Below are 14,717 nucleotides of genomic sequence, written 5' to 3' on the forward strand. Positions count from 1 at the left end.
CATTCCATCTTAGAAATATTTCTAATATATTGAACGGATAATGCATTTGCATAATTCAAAAATCAAAACAATATAAAAAGTATACACCAAAAAACGTTCTTTCAAACTTTGTTTCCATCCACTCCTTCCCTCTGCCCACTACAGCTAATCTTTATTTTTAGTTTCTTGTTTATCCTCTCAACTTTTTATGCAAATACAAGCAAATATGAATACTCGTCTTATATCTTATGCAAAAAGAGGCATACTATATACACTTGCATCTTAGTTTATTCACTTAATATATCCTGGATAGCTTTCTAAATCAGTAAGTATTCCTTTTTTTTTTTTTTCTTAGAGAGAGAGAGAGCGCACATGATGGGGGTATGGGGCAAGTGGAGGAGGCAGAGGGAGAGAGGAAATCTCAAGCAGGCTCCATGCTGGGGTCAATCCCATAACCCTGAGATCATGACCTGAGCAGAAACCAGAAGTTAGATGCTTAACCAAATGACCCACCCAGGTGCCACCCCTTACTTTTTTTTTTTCAGCTGCATATTGCCTGGATATACATAACTTATGAACCAGCCTCTTCTAGTGGGGCACTTTGTTTCCAATCTTTTCTTGCTGCAACCAAAGCTACAATGAATCATCTTGTAGGTATGACACTCCATATGTGAGCAGGTATATACAGGTAGGATACATCTAGGTCAAATAATAAATGCATCTGTAATTTTAGTAGAAATGGCTTCCATCTCCTTCAGTTGAAGAGAAGCGGCATATAAAAATAAATCTGGTGGGACGCCTGGGTGGCTCAGCGGTTGAGCATCTGCCTTCACCTCAGGGCGTGATCCCGGGGTTTGGGATCGAGTCCTGCCCGCATCGGGCTCCCTGCATGGAGCCTGCTTCTCCCTCTACCTGTATCCCTGCCTCTGTGTGTGTGTGTGTGCGTCTCTCATGCATTAAAAAAAAAAAAAAAAAAACACCTGAAAGTACTACATGCACATACTTTTTGTTGTGGTAACACATGAATAAAACTTCTCATTTTGGGGATCCCTGGGTGGCTCGGTGGTTTAGTGCCTGCCTTTGGCCCAGGGCGTATCCTGGAGTCCCAGGATCAAGTCCCATGTCAGGCTCCTGGCATGGAGCCTGCTTCTCTCTCTGCCTGTGTCTGTGCCCCTCTCTCTCTCTCTCTCTCTCTCTGTGTCTATCATGAATAAATAAATAAAATATTTTTTTAAAAAAACTTCTCATTTTAACCATCTTTAAGCATACTTCAGTGGAACTAAGTACACTTACATTATTCTGCAACTGTAGGGACAAGGTCAGTCTGCCCCAAAATGTGCCACTTTGACATGCAGATTATTTCAAGCTAAGAACAATCAAGGACCAAAAGAGGAAGAAATTTTGACCTCTAACCTAACTGTATAGAAGAATTTAGATGGAGGACCTGCTTCAGGAAGAGAGCTCTCATCATAGATAACTACATTATACTATGAACTAGGGGTGGTGAAAAGGGAAGAACCGACACTTGGGTGGCTCAGTGGTTGAGCATCTGCCTTAGGCTCAGGTCATGATCCCAGGGTTCTGAGATGAGTCTTGCATCAGCTCCCTGTATGGAGCCCACTTCTCCCTCTGCCTACCTCTCTGTGCCTCTCATGAATAAATAAAATCGAAAGAAAGAAAGAAAAGAAAGAAAGAAAGAAAGAAAGAAAGAAAGAAAGAAAGAAAGAAAGAAAGGAAAGAAAGAAAGAAAGAAAGAAAGAAAGAAAGAAAGAAAGAAAGAAAGAAGGAAGGAAGGAAGGAAGGAAGGAAGGAAGGAAGAAGGAAAAAGAAGGAACCTAGCAAAGCCTGTTTGATCAAAGTTCCCTCTGTGTCCCTTGTTTCTGGATGTCCCAGCAACTATTTGTTTACCAAACGTTTACTCTTCATCTGCCTGTAAATTACACTTCTGCCCCCTTCTCCTTAGTTCAAGATGACACGCATACTTCGGTTTGCCTGACTGCTTTGGAATCTCATGTCTGTGTGGACTTCTCATATGTATGGAATTTAATTTGATTTTCTCCTGTGAATCTGTCTCATGTCAATTCAATTCTTAGACCAGCAAGAAGGATTTTGGAGAATAAGGGAAGTTTTCCTCCCCAGAACAACCATTACCACTATCCATCTCTAGAACTTTCTCATCTTTCCTTTCTGAAACTCTTATACCCAATAAACATGAATTCCTTTTTCTCCCCTCCCCCAGACCCTGGTAATAAGCATTCTACTACCTGTTTTTATGAATTCGACTACTCTACGTACTTTATATAAGAGGAATCATATAATATTTGTTGTTTTGTGCCTGGCTTATATTTTCAAGTTCCATTCATGTTGTAGCATATGTCAGCATTTCCTTCCTTTTTAAGACTGAATCATATTGCCTTTTGTGTGTATGTTACATTTTGTTCATCCATTCTCCCATCAATGACCATTTGGGTTGTTTCTAGCTTTTAGCTATTGTGAATATCCACATATTTTATATATATATATAATATATATAAATATAAAATATAAATATATAAAATATATAAATAAATATTTATATATAAATATATAAATAAATATAAATATATAATATTTATATATTATATATAATTTATAAATTTATAATTTATTTATAAATATATAAATAAATATAAATATATAATATTTATATATAAATATAAATATATAATCCCACTCATTGCATCCCCCAAGATCTCTACCTAAAGTGTTCTGTTCATTTGTTTTGCTATTCCAGAGTCAGGCTCCAAAAACTTAGATGCGAACGAAAGCTTCCTATACACACTGTTCTGAACCTTGTTTTTATCTCCAGTGGACACTATCTCTTGGAGGTTGTCTATATTAGTACATATTGGTCTCTTTTGAAAAATTTTTTAAGTGTACATTTTTTTGAGCTAGAGTCCTGCCTCTGAGTGAGAGAGTGACACACTATTCAACAAATGGTGCTGGAATAATTGGCTATCCAAACTCGAAAGAAGGAAAGAAAGGAAGGAAAGAAGGAAAGAAGAGAGGGAAGAAATAAATGGGTGCTTCAATTTCTGGCAATAGAGGACTAAATATCATGGAAATTCCACCTAATACAGTGCAACTAAAAATTCTGGAATGCAACAATTCACACAGGAGGGCACATACCCAGGCATATGCACCTGTCCTTATTGCCTAAATGAACTGGTGGGAAAATAAGGGAATTCCTCAGAAGCTAGACATGCTGTGAAATTATAAATCCCAAAAGGCACCAATGATCACTGGAGCTAGTGTTGGCTTAACAAACCCTTAATGGCTTGGAACTGGGGTTTAAGGGCCTGAATTAAGTAGGGACAGAAGACCAAATCTGGGTTGAGCAGAGAAGATTGGAATAGAAAACTAACCACCCTCCCCCACCCTACTCCGCACGCGCGCGCGCGCGCGCACACACACACACACACATGCACATAAAGCCAGGAGAATCAAAGAGTAACACCCAGGACAGTAAACCTCAAAAAAAAAAAAAAATTGCCCCACAGAAGGAAACAGTAAAGATAAAATTTTCTCATCCTTAGTTCTAGGTGTTGATGGAGTAAAAATCCTCTCTGGTAATTCAAAATAATAAGACTGTATTCACATAAGTTTGGGACCAGAATGTATATCACACGAATGGCCAAAACTTTTCAAGACAAAATTTATTTTAAAATAAAATAAATTATTATTTATTTAATAATTAATAATAATAATTAATAATAATAATTAATAAATTATTATTTATTATCCCTGGGTGGCGCAGCGGTTTAGCGCCTGCCTTTGGCCCAGGGCGGGATCCTGGAGACCCGGAATCGAATCCCACGTTGGGCTCCCGGTGCATGGAGCCTGCTTCTTCCTCTGCCTGTGTCTCTGCCTCTCTCTCTCTCTCTCTCTTTGTGTGACTATCATAAATTAAAAAATAAATAAATAAAATAAAATAAAATGATCCTGAGTTAGTATAGTACACCTGGGTACTTGGCCAAACTAAATGTGCACTTTAATTTTTATTTTTTATTTTTATTTTTTATTTATTCATGATAGAGAGAGAGAGGTAGAGACACAGGCAGAAGAAGAAGCAGACTTCCTGCGGGGAACCTGATGTAGGACTCGAGCCCAGGACCCTGGGATCACAACCGAGCCGAAGGCAGATGCTCAACCACTGAGCCACCCACATGCCCCTAAGTGTCCACTTTAATCCCAGGCCCCCAATAATTCCTATAGCTACAGTTCCAGGAACCATGCGTATACAAAGTTACCAAACACACAAAGAAACAAAGTACCACAAACTGTTCAAGCCGGCAAAGATTATTGACATGGGAATTTTCAGTAATAGTATACAAAATGAAGATGTTTAATATGTTTTTAAAAACATAAAGGGAGATTTAAAACATAGGGAAAAAGAGATTATAAAAATTGACCAGGTAGAGGCACCTGGGTGGCTCAGTCCATTGGGCAGCCAACTCTTGGTTTCAGCTCAGGTCATGATCTCATGGGTCATGGAATCCAGGCCCAAGTTGGGCTCCCTGCTCAGAAGGGAGTCGGCTTGAGGATTCTAAATCCCTCTACCCGCCTCCCACTCATACTTGCATCTTCTGTTTCTGTCAAATACAGTTTAAAAAATTGACTAGGTAGATCGGCAAAGAAAATAATTATAAAATACAGTAATAAAACTATAATAATTGTAATTTAAAGTTATTGGGTGGAATAAACAAAATATTTAACCATAGTTGAAGGGAAAATTAGTAAACTGGAAAATATATCTAAAAAAGATAAATTAGGAGCACCTGGGTGACTCAGTTGGTTAAGCGTCCAATTCTTGGTTGTAATTCTCATCATGATCCCAGGGTGATGCGATCAAGCCCTTCATTTGGCTCTGCACTCAGCACCAGAGTCTGCTTGAGATTCTTTCCCCCTCCCGCTTCCTCCCCCTCCACTCCTCTCTCTTCCCCACCCATGCTCACACTTATGTTCTCTAAAAAAAGTAAAATCTTAAATAAAATAAAATAATACAAAAATAAAAATGAACCAAAATGCAGCTTTAACACAAAAAGGAAAATATGGGAGAAAGATCAAGAGGTATGAAGGATAAAGTGAGAAGGTCTAACCTTTGTCTAATTGTAATTCCATAAAGAGAGAAGAAAGATAATAGAGAGAGGCTGTGTTTAAAAGGAAATACCTGGGTAGCTTAGTTGGTTGTGTGTACTTTCAGCTCATGTCATGAGTCCTGGGATAGAGCCCCCCTGCTTAGCGGGGAGTCTGCTTCTCCCCCCACCCCTCCTCCATTCATACTTTCTTGCTCTAAGGAGAAATACAGAAAAAGCTTATCAGTGTTGATCTTGGCAATGATTTTTTGGACATGACACCAAGTGCAAAACTCAAAAGTTAAAATCAACAAACAGAACTACGTCAAACTCAAAAGCTTCTGCACAGCAAAAGAAACAATGAACAAAGTGACAGCCTACAGAATGGGAGAAAAAGTTTGCAAACCATATATCAGATAAAGGATTAATATCCAAAATGAAGAATTAACACAATCTAACGACAAAAACAATCTGATTGAAGAGGACAGAAGAACTAAATAGACCTTTTTCCAGAGAGGACCATCAAAATGACCAATAGGCACATGAAAAGATGATCAACATCACTAATAATTAGTGAAATGCAAATAAAAACCACGGTGAGGTATCACTTTACACCTGTTAAAATGGCTATCATTAAGAGACAACAGGTGCTGGTAAGGCTGGGGTGAAAATGGAACTGTATACACTGTTGGTGGAAATGTAAATTAGTCCAACCACTACGAAAACAATATGACTTTCCTCAAAAAATTAAAAATGGGTCTACTGTATGATCCAGCAATTCTATTTCTGGGTATATATGCAAAGGAAATGAAAACAGGTTTTCAACAGGACACATGCACACCCATGCTTATCTTAACATTATTTACAGTAGCCAAAATAATATGGAAGCACCCAAACACCCATCAATGAATGAGTGGATAAAAACGGATATAGATACAGATATAGAGAAAGCATATATATACATACATATATACACATACAAGTATACATATACAAGCGTGTGTGTGTATATTATTCAGCCATGAGAAAAAGGATCTCATGACATTTGGGACAACATGGATAGACCTTGAGCACATTATACTTATTGAGATAAGTCAGACAGAGAATGACAAATATTGTAGGATACCACTTATATGTGCAATCTAAAACAGTCAAACCTATGAAAAAACACAAAGTAAAATGGTGATTATTGGGAGAAGGGGGATGGGAAGGATAAGATTAATGGTGTTTAAGGGTATAAACCTGTAACAAGTAGTAAATAAGCCATAGAGGTCTGATGCACAGTACGATGGATATTAGATAATATTGTACTGTAATAGCGTGATGTGATAAACATTGCTTCTATGGCATTCATATTACAATATATAAAGGTATCAAAGTAACACACTGTATACTTTTAATTTACAAAATGTAACATGTCAAATCTATCAAATAAATAAATAAATAAATAAATAAATAAAAACACAGGAGACACATAGAGCCTCAGATTCAGGAAACCCGAGGAATTTCCACTGGAATAAACAAAAAGAGGGACGCCTGGGTGGCTCAGCCATTGAGTGTCTGTCTTTGGCTCAGGGCATGACCCTGGAGCCCCAGGATCGAGTTCGACATCGGGCTCCCTGTATGGAGCCTGCTTTTCCCTCTGCCTATGTCTGCCTCTCTCATGAATAAATAAATAAATAAATCTTAAAAAAAAAAAAAAACACATCAGAATTAACAGTAGTGAAACTGCAGGAAAGGAATGACAAGGATAACATCATAAAGGGAACAAGGGAGAAACGGCTGATTCCCTACAAAGCACTGTTTAACATCTGATCTCTCATAGCAAAAATGAAAGCCAGAAGATGAAGGAATAATCTCCAATGGAATAAAAGACAATACCTGCCAGCCTATAATTCCTTCACCAGCAAGATGATCCCTCAAAAATGGTGAAATAAATATATTTTATTTATTTATTTATTCATGAGAGACACACAGAGATAGAAGCAGGCTCTATGCAGGGAGCCCGATGTGGGAGTCGATCCCGGGACACCAGGATCACACCCTGAGCAGAAGGCAGGCACTAAACTGCTGAGCCATCCAGGAATCCCTTAAAGAAATTTTCAAGCCAATAAAACTGAGGTTTATTATCATTAGATTCCGTATGAGTTTTCTATTGCTTCATAACCAATTACTACACTCCATGCTTGAAAGAACCCATGTATTGTCTTACAGTTTCTGTGCATCAGGAGTCTGGGTACAGATTAGCTGGGTCCTTTGCTCAGGGTGTCACCAGAGCTGCAGTCTCATCTGGGCTCCAAGTCCTCTCCCAGACTTACCAGGTATTGGCAGAAACCAGTTCCCTATGGCTGGAGAACTGAAGCTCCAACTCCTGGAGGCCAGGTGGTCCTCCTCACAGTGTGGCAGTTTATTTCCTCATGGTGAACAGGAGGATCTTTCTGACTCTGGGAAAACCTGAACACTTTTTATTTTTTAAAGATTTTATTTATTGGGATCCCTGGGTGGCGCAGCGGTTTGGCGCCTGCCTTTGGCCCAGGGCCCCATCCTGGAGACCCGGGATCGAATCCCACGTCGGGCTCCCGGTGCATGGAGCCTGCTTCTCCCTCTGCCTGTGTCTCTGCCTCTCTCTGTGACTATCATAAATAAATAAAAATTTTAAAAAATATTTTTAAAAAAAGATTTTATTTATTTATTCATGAGATACACACAGAGAGAGGCAGAGACATAGGCAAAGGGAGAAGCAGTCTCCCCACACGGAACCCAATGTGGGACTCGATCCCAGGACCCCAGGATCATGACCTGAGCCCCTAAGCCGAAGGCTGACGCTCAACTGCTGAACCACCGAGGCGTCCCGAACTAAACACTTTTAAAGGGCTCACCTGATTAGGTCAAGTCCACCCAAAATAATCTCCTCTTTGATGAATTTAAAGTCAGATGATTACAGAATTTAATTACATCAGCAAATCCCATTTGTCAGTATGTAAGGTAATCACAGGAGTGAAATTCCATCACATGAGTTCTGCTCACACTCTAGGGGAGGAGATAATAGAGAATGTGTACACAGAGTGTAGAAATATTGGGAACTATTTTAGTAAAATTCTGTGTACCTTAAATGCTCATTACAGGAATTTAAAAGGATGTACTTCAGCAAAAGGAAAATAATCCCAGGTAGAAGATGTGAGATGCAAGAAAGAAGAGCAAGCAAAAAAAAAAAAAAAATGTTAAACATAGGGGTAAATCTACACAAATATGAACTATTGAAAATAATAACAATATATTTGTACAATTATTTGAACAATACCAGGCTACAGAAGCATATAAGTTCAAAGAGAATAATTAATGTTGAAGAATTCTAATGTCTATGTATTGTTTGAAAGTATAAAGATATCGATTAAAGAGACCTGGGTGTCTCAGTGGGTTAAGCGGCCCGACTCTTGGTTTCAGTTCAGGTCATGGTCTCAGGGTTGTGAGTGGAGCCTCTGAGCCTCTCCTGGGCTCTGCACCCAGTGAGGAGTCACCTTGAGATTCTGCCTCTGTCCCTCCCCCCCACATCTGGCTGCAAGCTCTCTCTCTAAAATAAACCAAATCTTTAAAAAAAAAAAGAGGGAGAGACTATTAAGTCAAATATGCAGGTTGAAATTTTTTTACTAACCACTAGAGAACAGAAATAGATTATATACTTTCAAAATAAGAGAGAGAGTTTAAAAATGGAAAAAAATCCTCCACTACACTCAAAGAGGCTCCCAACCAGCCTTCTTTCCCTCACCCACTCAGGGTCAGACTAGGATCGCAGTCTAGTGGCCCTCTCAGCTTCTTCCAGATTCCTCCCCGTTTTCTCTCGCAGCCATTTCCTCTAAGTTTCTTGAACATTCAATCCCAACTTCGCATTTCCTTCTCAGATTATGCCCCTGGATGAACACAAATCCCCAATGCATTTTGTAAATTGAATAGATCCATGACAGTGGAATGGGACAATGGCAATATGGGTAAAGAAAAGCACAGGCCAGGGGCGCCTGGCTCACCCAGTCAGAAGAGGGTGGGACTCTTTATCTTGGGGTGATGAGTTGGAGCCCTGCACAGGATGTACAGATGGCTTAAATAAAAACAAAACTTAAAAAAAAAAAAAGACAGACCAATCTCATTTATGAACACAGCACAAAGTGCTAAACAAAAACATGAGTATGCTCAATTTAACAATGTCTACACAACAATTTGACCAAAAATGCAAGGTGGTTTGTTGGGTTTATTTCAGAAATGCAAGGTACTAGAAAATCTATAAAGGTCTTCTAGAAAAAGAAATAAAAGAATAGTGGAAAAGGAAGAATTAAAACTATTATTTTTCTTAGTGTGATTTTTCTATGTAGAAAAACCAAAAGTACCTACAGATAATTCATTAAAATTAGATAACTTATAATAGTCATTTAATAAACAATCAGCACACAAAGGTTAAAGCACCACTTATAATAGCATCAAAATGAAGGTACCTGAATTAAATATAGTAAAACTAGTATAAGATATTTACAGATAAAATCAGAAAAATTCTGCAAAGATATTAAAAAGAGTTAGATAGGAGCAACCTTGTTTGAGGTTAGGAAAACTCAATATCATAAAAACGTCAATCCTCCCAAGTAGATGTCATGGAACCAGAGAAGGGTTCATGTGTGCGTGAAATTTGAAAAGCTGATCCCAACATATATATAGATGAACAAAGACCTTGGGAGAAAAACGATGGGCTCCCAGAACTGGAATTCACTGATCTTGTTGCTTGGCTCATCCCCCAGGATTTGATGGGAAGGTGGAATGATCATCTGCAGGCTCAGGCACAGTATCAGTTGGGAGACCACACCCTGTGAGGTCTGAATGCTATCCTATGGGATGTGGTATATGCTTTAATCAAGAGAGCACTCTGTGGTGCTGTCTCCCCCCAAACCAGGAAGCACACATGCAGAAACCAACAGGTACAGGTGGAGGTCTCCCTTCTTACTGGTACCCCTAATTCCCACTGGAAGGAATTTTCTCCCTGTCATCACAGTGTGGAACTCTGTAGGTTTGGAGATCCTAGTGGCCAAGGGATAAAGAGTTCCATCCGAGAACTGGCAGTAAAGTAGGAGCTAAAACTATCCTCTGGCAAATCTGAGCTCTCATGCCAGTAAGCCAACAGGAAGAGGAAGTGTTTGTTATACCAGACAAGATGATTGATGCTTGAAGCTAGTAAACAAAAGGCATGATCAGAGAAAGGGCTGGGAATCATAGAGGATGGTAAATTAGGGTAGGGGTCACAGAGGATCAGTCCATCTTGTCTAGGTTTGTTAGTTGGACTGAGGCATTCCAGAGGCTTTGGGCCACTTGAGGATCCTGAGCAGCTTCAGTGGGGAGAGTTATCATACAGGAACTGCTAAAATATTTTCCAGAAACACCATCCAGCTCCTTTGCCAAGCTCAGGTAGAGGACTGGGATTGCACCTTGTTTGACATCCTGTAGAGGGGAAGAGAGAGTCACGCCCAGCTGACTTTACCCTGCTGGGGACACCCAGAAGCATCACCCTGCCACACTTGCTCCTCCTCTACCCACCTTACAGAAGAAGCTGAAGAGCCAGAAAAGGAAGCGGTACAACCAAGGATAAGGCTTCATGATCTCTGTGTATACCACACCTGGGTCAACAGAGTTCACAGTCACACCTGAAAGGATGAGACACAAGTATAGTGCAAAGTGAAATAAGAGGAAGATATTGGGAAAAGGGGCTTAGTGGGGGTTCTCCAGTGTGCAATGTTGGGAGGATCCTACCAGGTCTGTTGGGCAACCAGACACTTGGGGGTGGTGCCAGGGAAGTCAGTCCCTTGGAACTTACATAAATTGGTATTCAAGCCAGTACGGAGACATAAGCATTTGAGAATGCTGGGTGAACTTTAGGAGGAACACAATGGATGGTGTTGGTATTGGAGACTACTGAGAGGAGAGGAATGTTGTGAATGACAAGAGAGTTGGAAAGATTAAAAAGGAGATGTGAAGAGAGTTGGAAAGATTAAAAAGGAGATGTGAAAAAAAATAAATAAAAAGGAGATGTGAGGGAGATATCAGCTGCACAGATGATAAGTGGAGGGAATCAACAGCTGGCTTGGGGGACACTGGGAGTATTTAGGCCAGGACATGTTGGGATGAGATGTGAAGGGCAGCGGTACTGGGAATGAAGGAGTAGGGGGTGTCCGAGGCAATTACCTGTCCCTTGAAGTCTCCGGGCAAGCTCCCCAGTGAAGGAGGTCAAGAGCAGTTTGCTGCAGTCATAGCTCTGGGTTAAGGTCAAAGGTTTGCCAGCCCCTGTCAGATGTTTCTCATCAACATACCCATGTGCATGCCGAAAGGAAGACACATTCACTACCCGAGCTGACCCTGCCTGTTGTAGGGCCCCTGGGTGGAAAGAGAACCACAATCCTTCAATCCAAGCTCTAGAGTGAATACCCATGCCCACTCCCCAGCGTGCCTCTCCAGGAGACTCCAAGAGAGCAGAGACCATCCAGGGCTTTCAGGATAGGGTCAGTGCTCACCCCCCCCCCCGCCATGTTCTCTGGGCTAGGCACAAGACAGCTTCATGTGAACAGAGACTTCAACAGAGACTTAGCTACTTTCCTAACATTTTTCCTCTTCTTTTATGGTAGTGTGTGGATTTTTGCCTTACTCTTCTTCCACTTGTCAGCTGGAGCTACTTTAATTGATCCCTGTTTATGTTTTACCTCACTGGTGGCTAAAAGAGAAAGCAGAGGTTGGAGACACTGTGAAAGTTGTCTTTTGTGTATTTGTCACACAAATGTTCATTAGATCTCTGGACTATGGGAGACCCCAAGACAGATGCTAAGGACATAAGGGTGCTAGATTGAGGGGAGAAAGAAATGTGTGTAGAGATACTTGAAAAAGTGTTGTTGTTGTTGTTTTTTTTAATCCAGCTATCCAGCATCTGGGTGTTTCAGTTTGTTAAGGGTCTCCCTTCGACTCAGGTCACATGATCCCAGGGTCCTAGGAATGAGTCCTGAATATCTCGCATCATCGGGCTCCCTGCTCAGTGGGGAGTCTGCTTCTCCCTCTACCCATCCTGCCTGCTCATGTTCTCTCTTACTCTCTTGTTCTCCCTCTCTCTAAATAAATAAAACCTTAATCAGCTATCTTCCAAAGTAACAAAAAATTACAATCAATTGTACACTTAACGTCTTAAAAAAAGAAGTATCCTACTATATATAGTTTAAAAAGTCTGAATTATATAAAATATGAAAACTAGTAATTGCCACATGAGTTTACAGTGTTCAAAACGCCAAAACTATTTTGAGCCCTACATTTAAATTAAGAATCACAAATGAGGGACACCTGGGTGGCTCAGCAGTTGAGCATTTGCCTTTGGCTCAGGGCATGATCCCAGATCTGGGGATCTAGTCCCACATCCAGCTCCCTGTGAGGAGACCGCTTCTCCCTCTATGTTTCTGCCTCTCTCTGTGTCTCTCATGAATTAAATAAATGAAATCGTTATAAATAAATAAATAAAATAAAGAGCACATGAGATCCCAGCAACACGAATTGTCTCCCGAGAGGGGAATGAGTAGCTGATTTTCAAGGAGAGGAGACTTTTTTTAATGTAATCCCTTTTGTACAGTTCCAGTTTTGTGTTTTTTTTTTAATTTTTATTTATTTATGATAGTCACAGAGAGGAGAGAGAGAGAGAGAGACGCAGAGACACAGACAGAGAAAGAAGCAGGCTCCATGCACCAGGAGCCCGACGTGGGACTCGATCCCGGTCTCCAGGATCGCGCCCTGGGCCAAAGGCAGGCGCCAAACCGCTGCACCACCCAGGGATCCCCAGTTTTGTGTTTTGGACACATATTACCTAACCCAAACAATTGATTTTATTTTAAAGAGTCTATTACACAATCCAGGAGAACATGTTAGGAAAACAGTGCCTGCCGCTCACTCTGCCTCTCCAGCCTCCCCAGGAAGAACCCAGACTTCCTTAATCAGAAAAGATTTAAAAATCAGAAAGTCAAAGCACTCCGGCCTAAGACAGAGAGAAGTGTTCTGTCTAGGTTCCTAGTGGATCTTAAGCTATTTGAGAACAGGAAGTAGGCCTTCTTGGTGTCTGTGTTCCTAGTGGTCTGGTGCCACCCTTAAGAAGCTTTCGTTGTGATGACTGACTCTTCTGGTCTAGCTAGAACTCAGAGCTGGGGGGAGGAGAGGTGTGATCGTAAATCTCCCTGCTGATTATATTTTGGACTGGTTTCATTTCCAGCCTCCTAGTCCTGATTTGTGTCAGGTGGGTTTCCCTGCTGTGTGTGTGGGAGGGGGAGCATACTGGGTTATCACTCAGTGAGAAGCTGGGGCCAAGAGAAAGGAAGTGGCCATGGAGACAGCCACGAAAAATGCCAGGGAATGGAGAAGCAAAGAGTAGCACAGAAGTCAAGCACCCGTTCTCCCTTACCTTGGAGTAGATTTGTAAGCAGAAAGGGCCCTACATAGTTGGTGGCAAAGGTGAGATCAAGGCCCTCTGGGGTAAGTGTCTTGGGGAATCCTGGGAGGAGATGAGAACATAGGTAATGGGTAATGGAAGGAGACAAGCTCTGGGAGATATACTGGTATTCAGTAGAAACTTCACAGGAACATGTATGTACAAGGATGGAGGCAATGACTTAAAACAGGCTTTTTAGGGTCATATATGAATTCAAGGTTTTCAGCAGGATGCACAGGTTAGGTTTGGTGGATGCCTGTTTTAGGGTCCCTGAACCAGAAAGGAGGACCCTGAGACATGTCTGGGGGAAACATACCAGAGATTGCAGCATTGTTAACCAGCAGATGTATCTCGGGGTACTTCTGCAGAAGCCACCGGGCAAAGCTCCGGATGGAGGCCATAGAGCTCAAGTCCACCTGGCCAAGCAGGAGGCAGGTCCCCTTTGAGGCTACTTGGATCTCGGCAAGGGCTTTCTGTCCACGCTCCCAGTTACGGCAGGCGAGGATCACACGAGCCCCACGACGAGCTAGTTCCTGGCATACAGCCTTTCCGATGCCTGTAGGAGGGCAGCTTGAGTACACTAGTCTGGGGAGTGACTAGAGGTGCTGGTCCTCATCCCCACCCTCTCCACTGGCGCTGTTAGGGACTGTGGTACCTATTGAGGTAGCAAGATGGGAAGAGCACTCACCACTATTGGCTCCAGTCACGACTGCTGTCTTCCCAGTTAGGTCTGTGGAGCACTGTCGGAGGTCCCAAAGATAAGATTCATGCCAGAGCCGCACACTTAGTCTAAGCAGGACTAGAAAAAGCAGAACAGAGCCAGGGCTCCAGACCAGGGTGCCAAGTAGAGACCACTGCAACATAGCAAAGACTTGCTGGTCTGCCACCAGAAGAGCTGGGCTACAGTGCAGGTAAATTGGGGAGGAGCTAGCCAAAGCTAAGTGGAGATTAGCAATCAGGCTGGTGTGGTGCCTAGGGACACAAATTTTAAAGAGGCTACTCACTCTCAGATTTTTTGAATCACCCTATTTGAGCTTGGGAGTGAATTCCACCTTAAATTGCATGCCTTGGACACTTGATTGCCTCACTGCTATCTCTGGCTCAAAGTCAGTGCTTCTCCGAGCCCTGTGTAGGCTCATAGT

General features: G+C 41.5%; 1 protein-coding gene across 2 annotated transcripts; it reads right to left on the bottom strand.

The window, feature by feature from the left end:
• Positions 1-9,318: 9,318 nt before the first annotated feature.
• Positions 9,319-14,508, bottom strand: LOC121490403 (retinol dehydrogenase 12-like). Of its 2 annotated transcripts, XM_041754042.1 has the most exons (6): positions 14,264-14,508; positions 13,892-14,131; positions 13,549-13,638; positions 11,310-11,498; positions 10,665-10,771; positions 9,319-10,568 (listed from the first exon to the last, which is right to left on the bottom strand). In XM_041754042.1, exons 1-6 carry the CDS (start codon positions 14,436-14,438, stop codon positions 10,380-10,382), a joined length of 990 nt encoding a protein of 329 aa, XP_041609976.1. In that variant the 5' UTR covers positions 14,439-14,508; the 3' UTR covers positions 9,319-10,379. The 2 variants fall into 2 exon arrangements, with proteins under 2 accessions (XP_041609976.1, XP_041609977.1); XM_041754043.1 differs by lacking the exon at positions 13,549-13,638.
• Between the last annotated feature and the right edge of the window lie 209 nt (positions 14,509-14,717).

The sequence above is a fragment of the Vulpes lagopus genome, chromosome 5 (assembly GCF_018345385.1).
Source record: "Vulpes lagopus strain Blue_001 chromosome 5, ASM1834538v1, whole genome shotgun sequence".
In the NCBI taxonomy this organism is placed as follows: Eukaryota; Metazoa; Chordata; class Mammalia; order Carnivora; family Canidae; genus Vulpes; species Vulpes lagopus.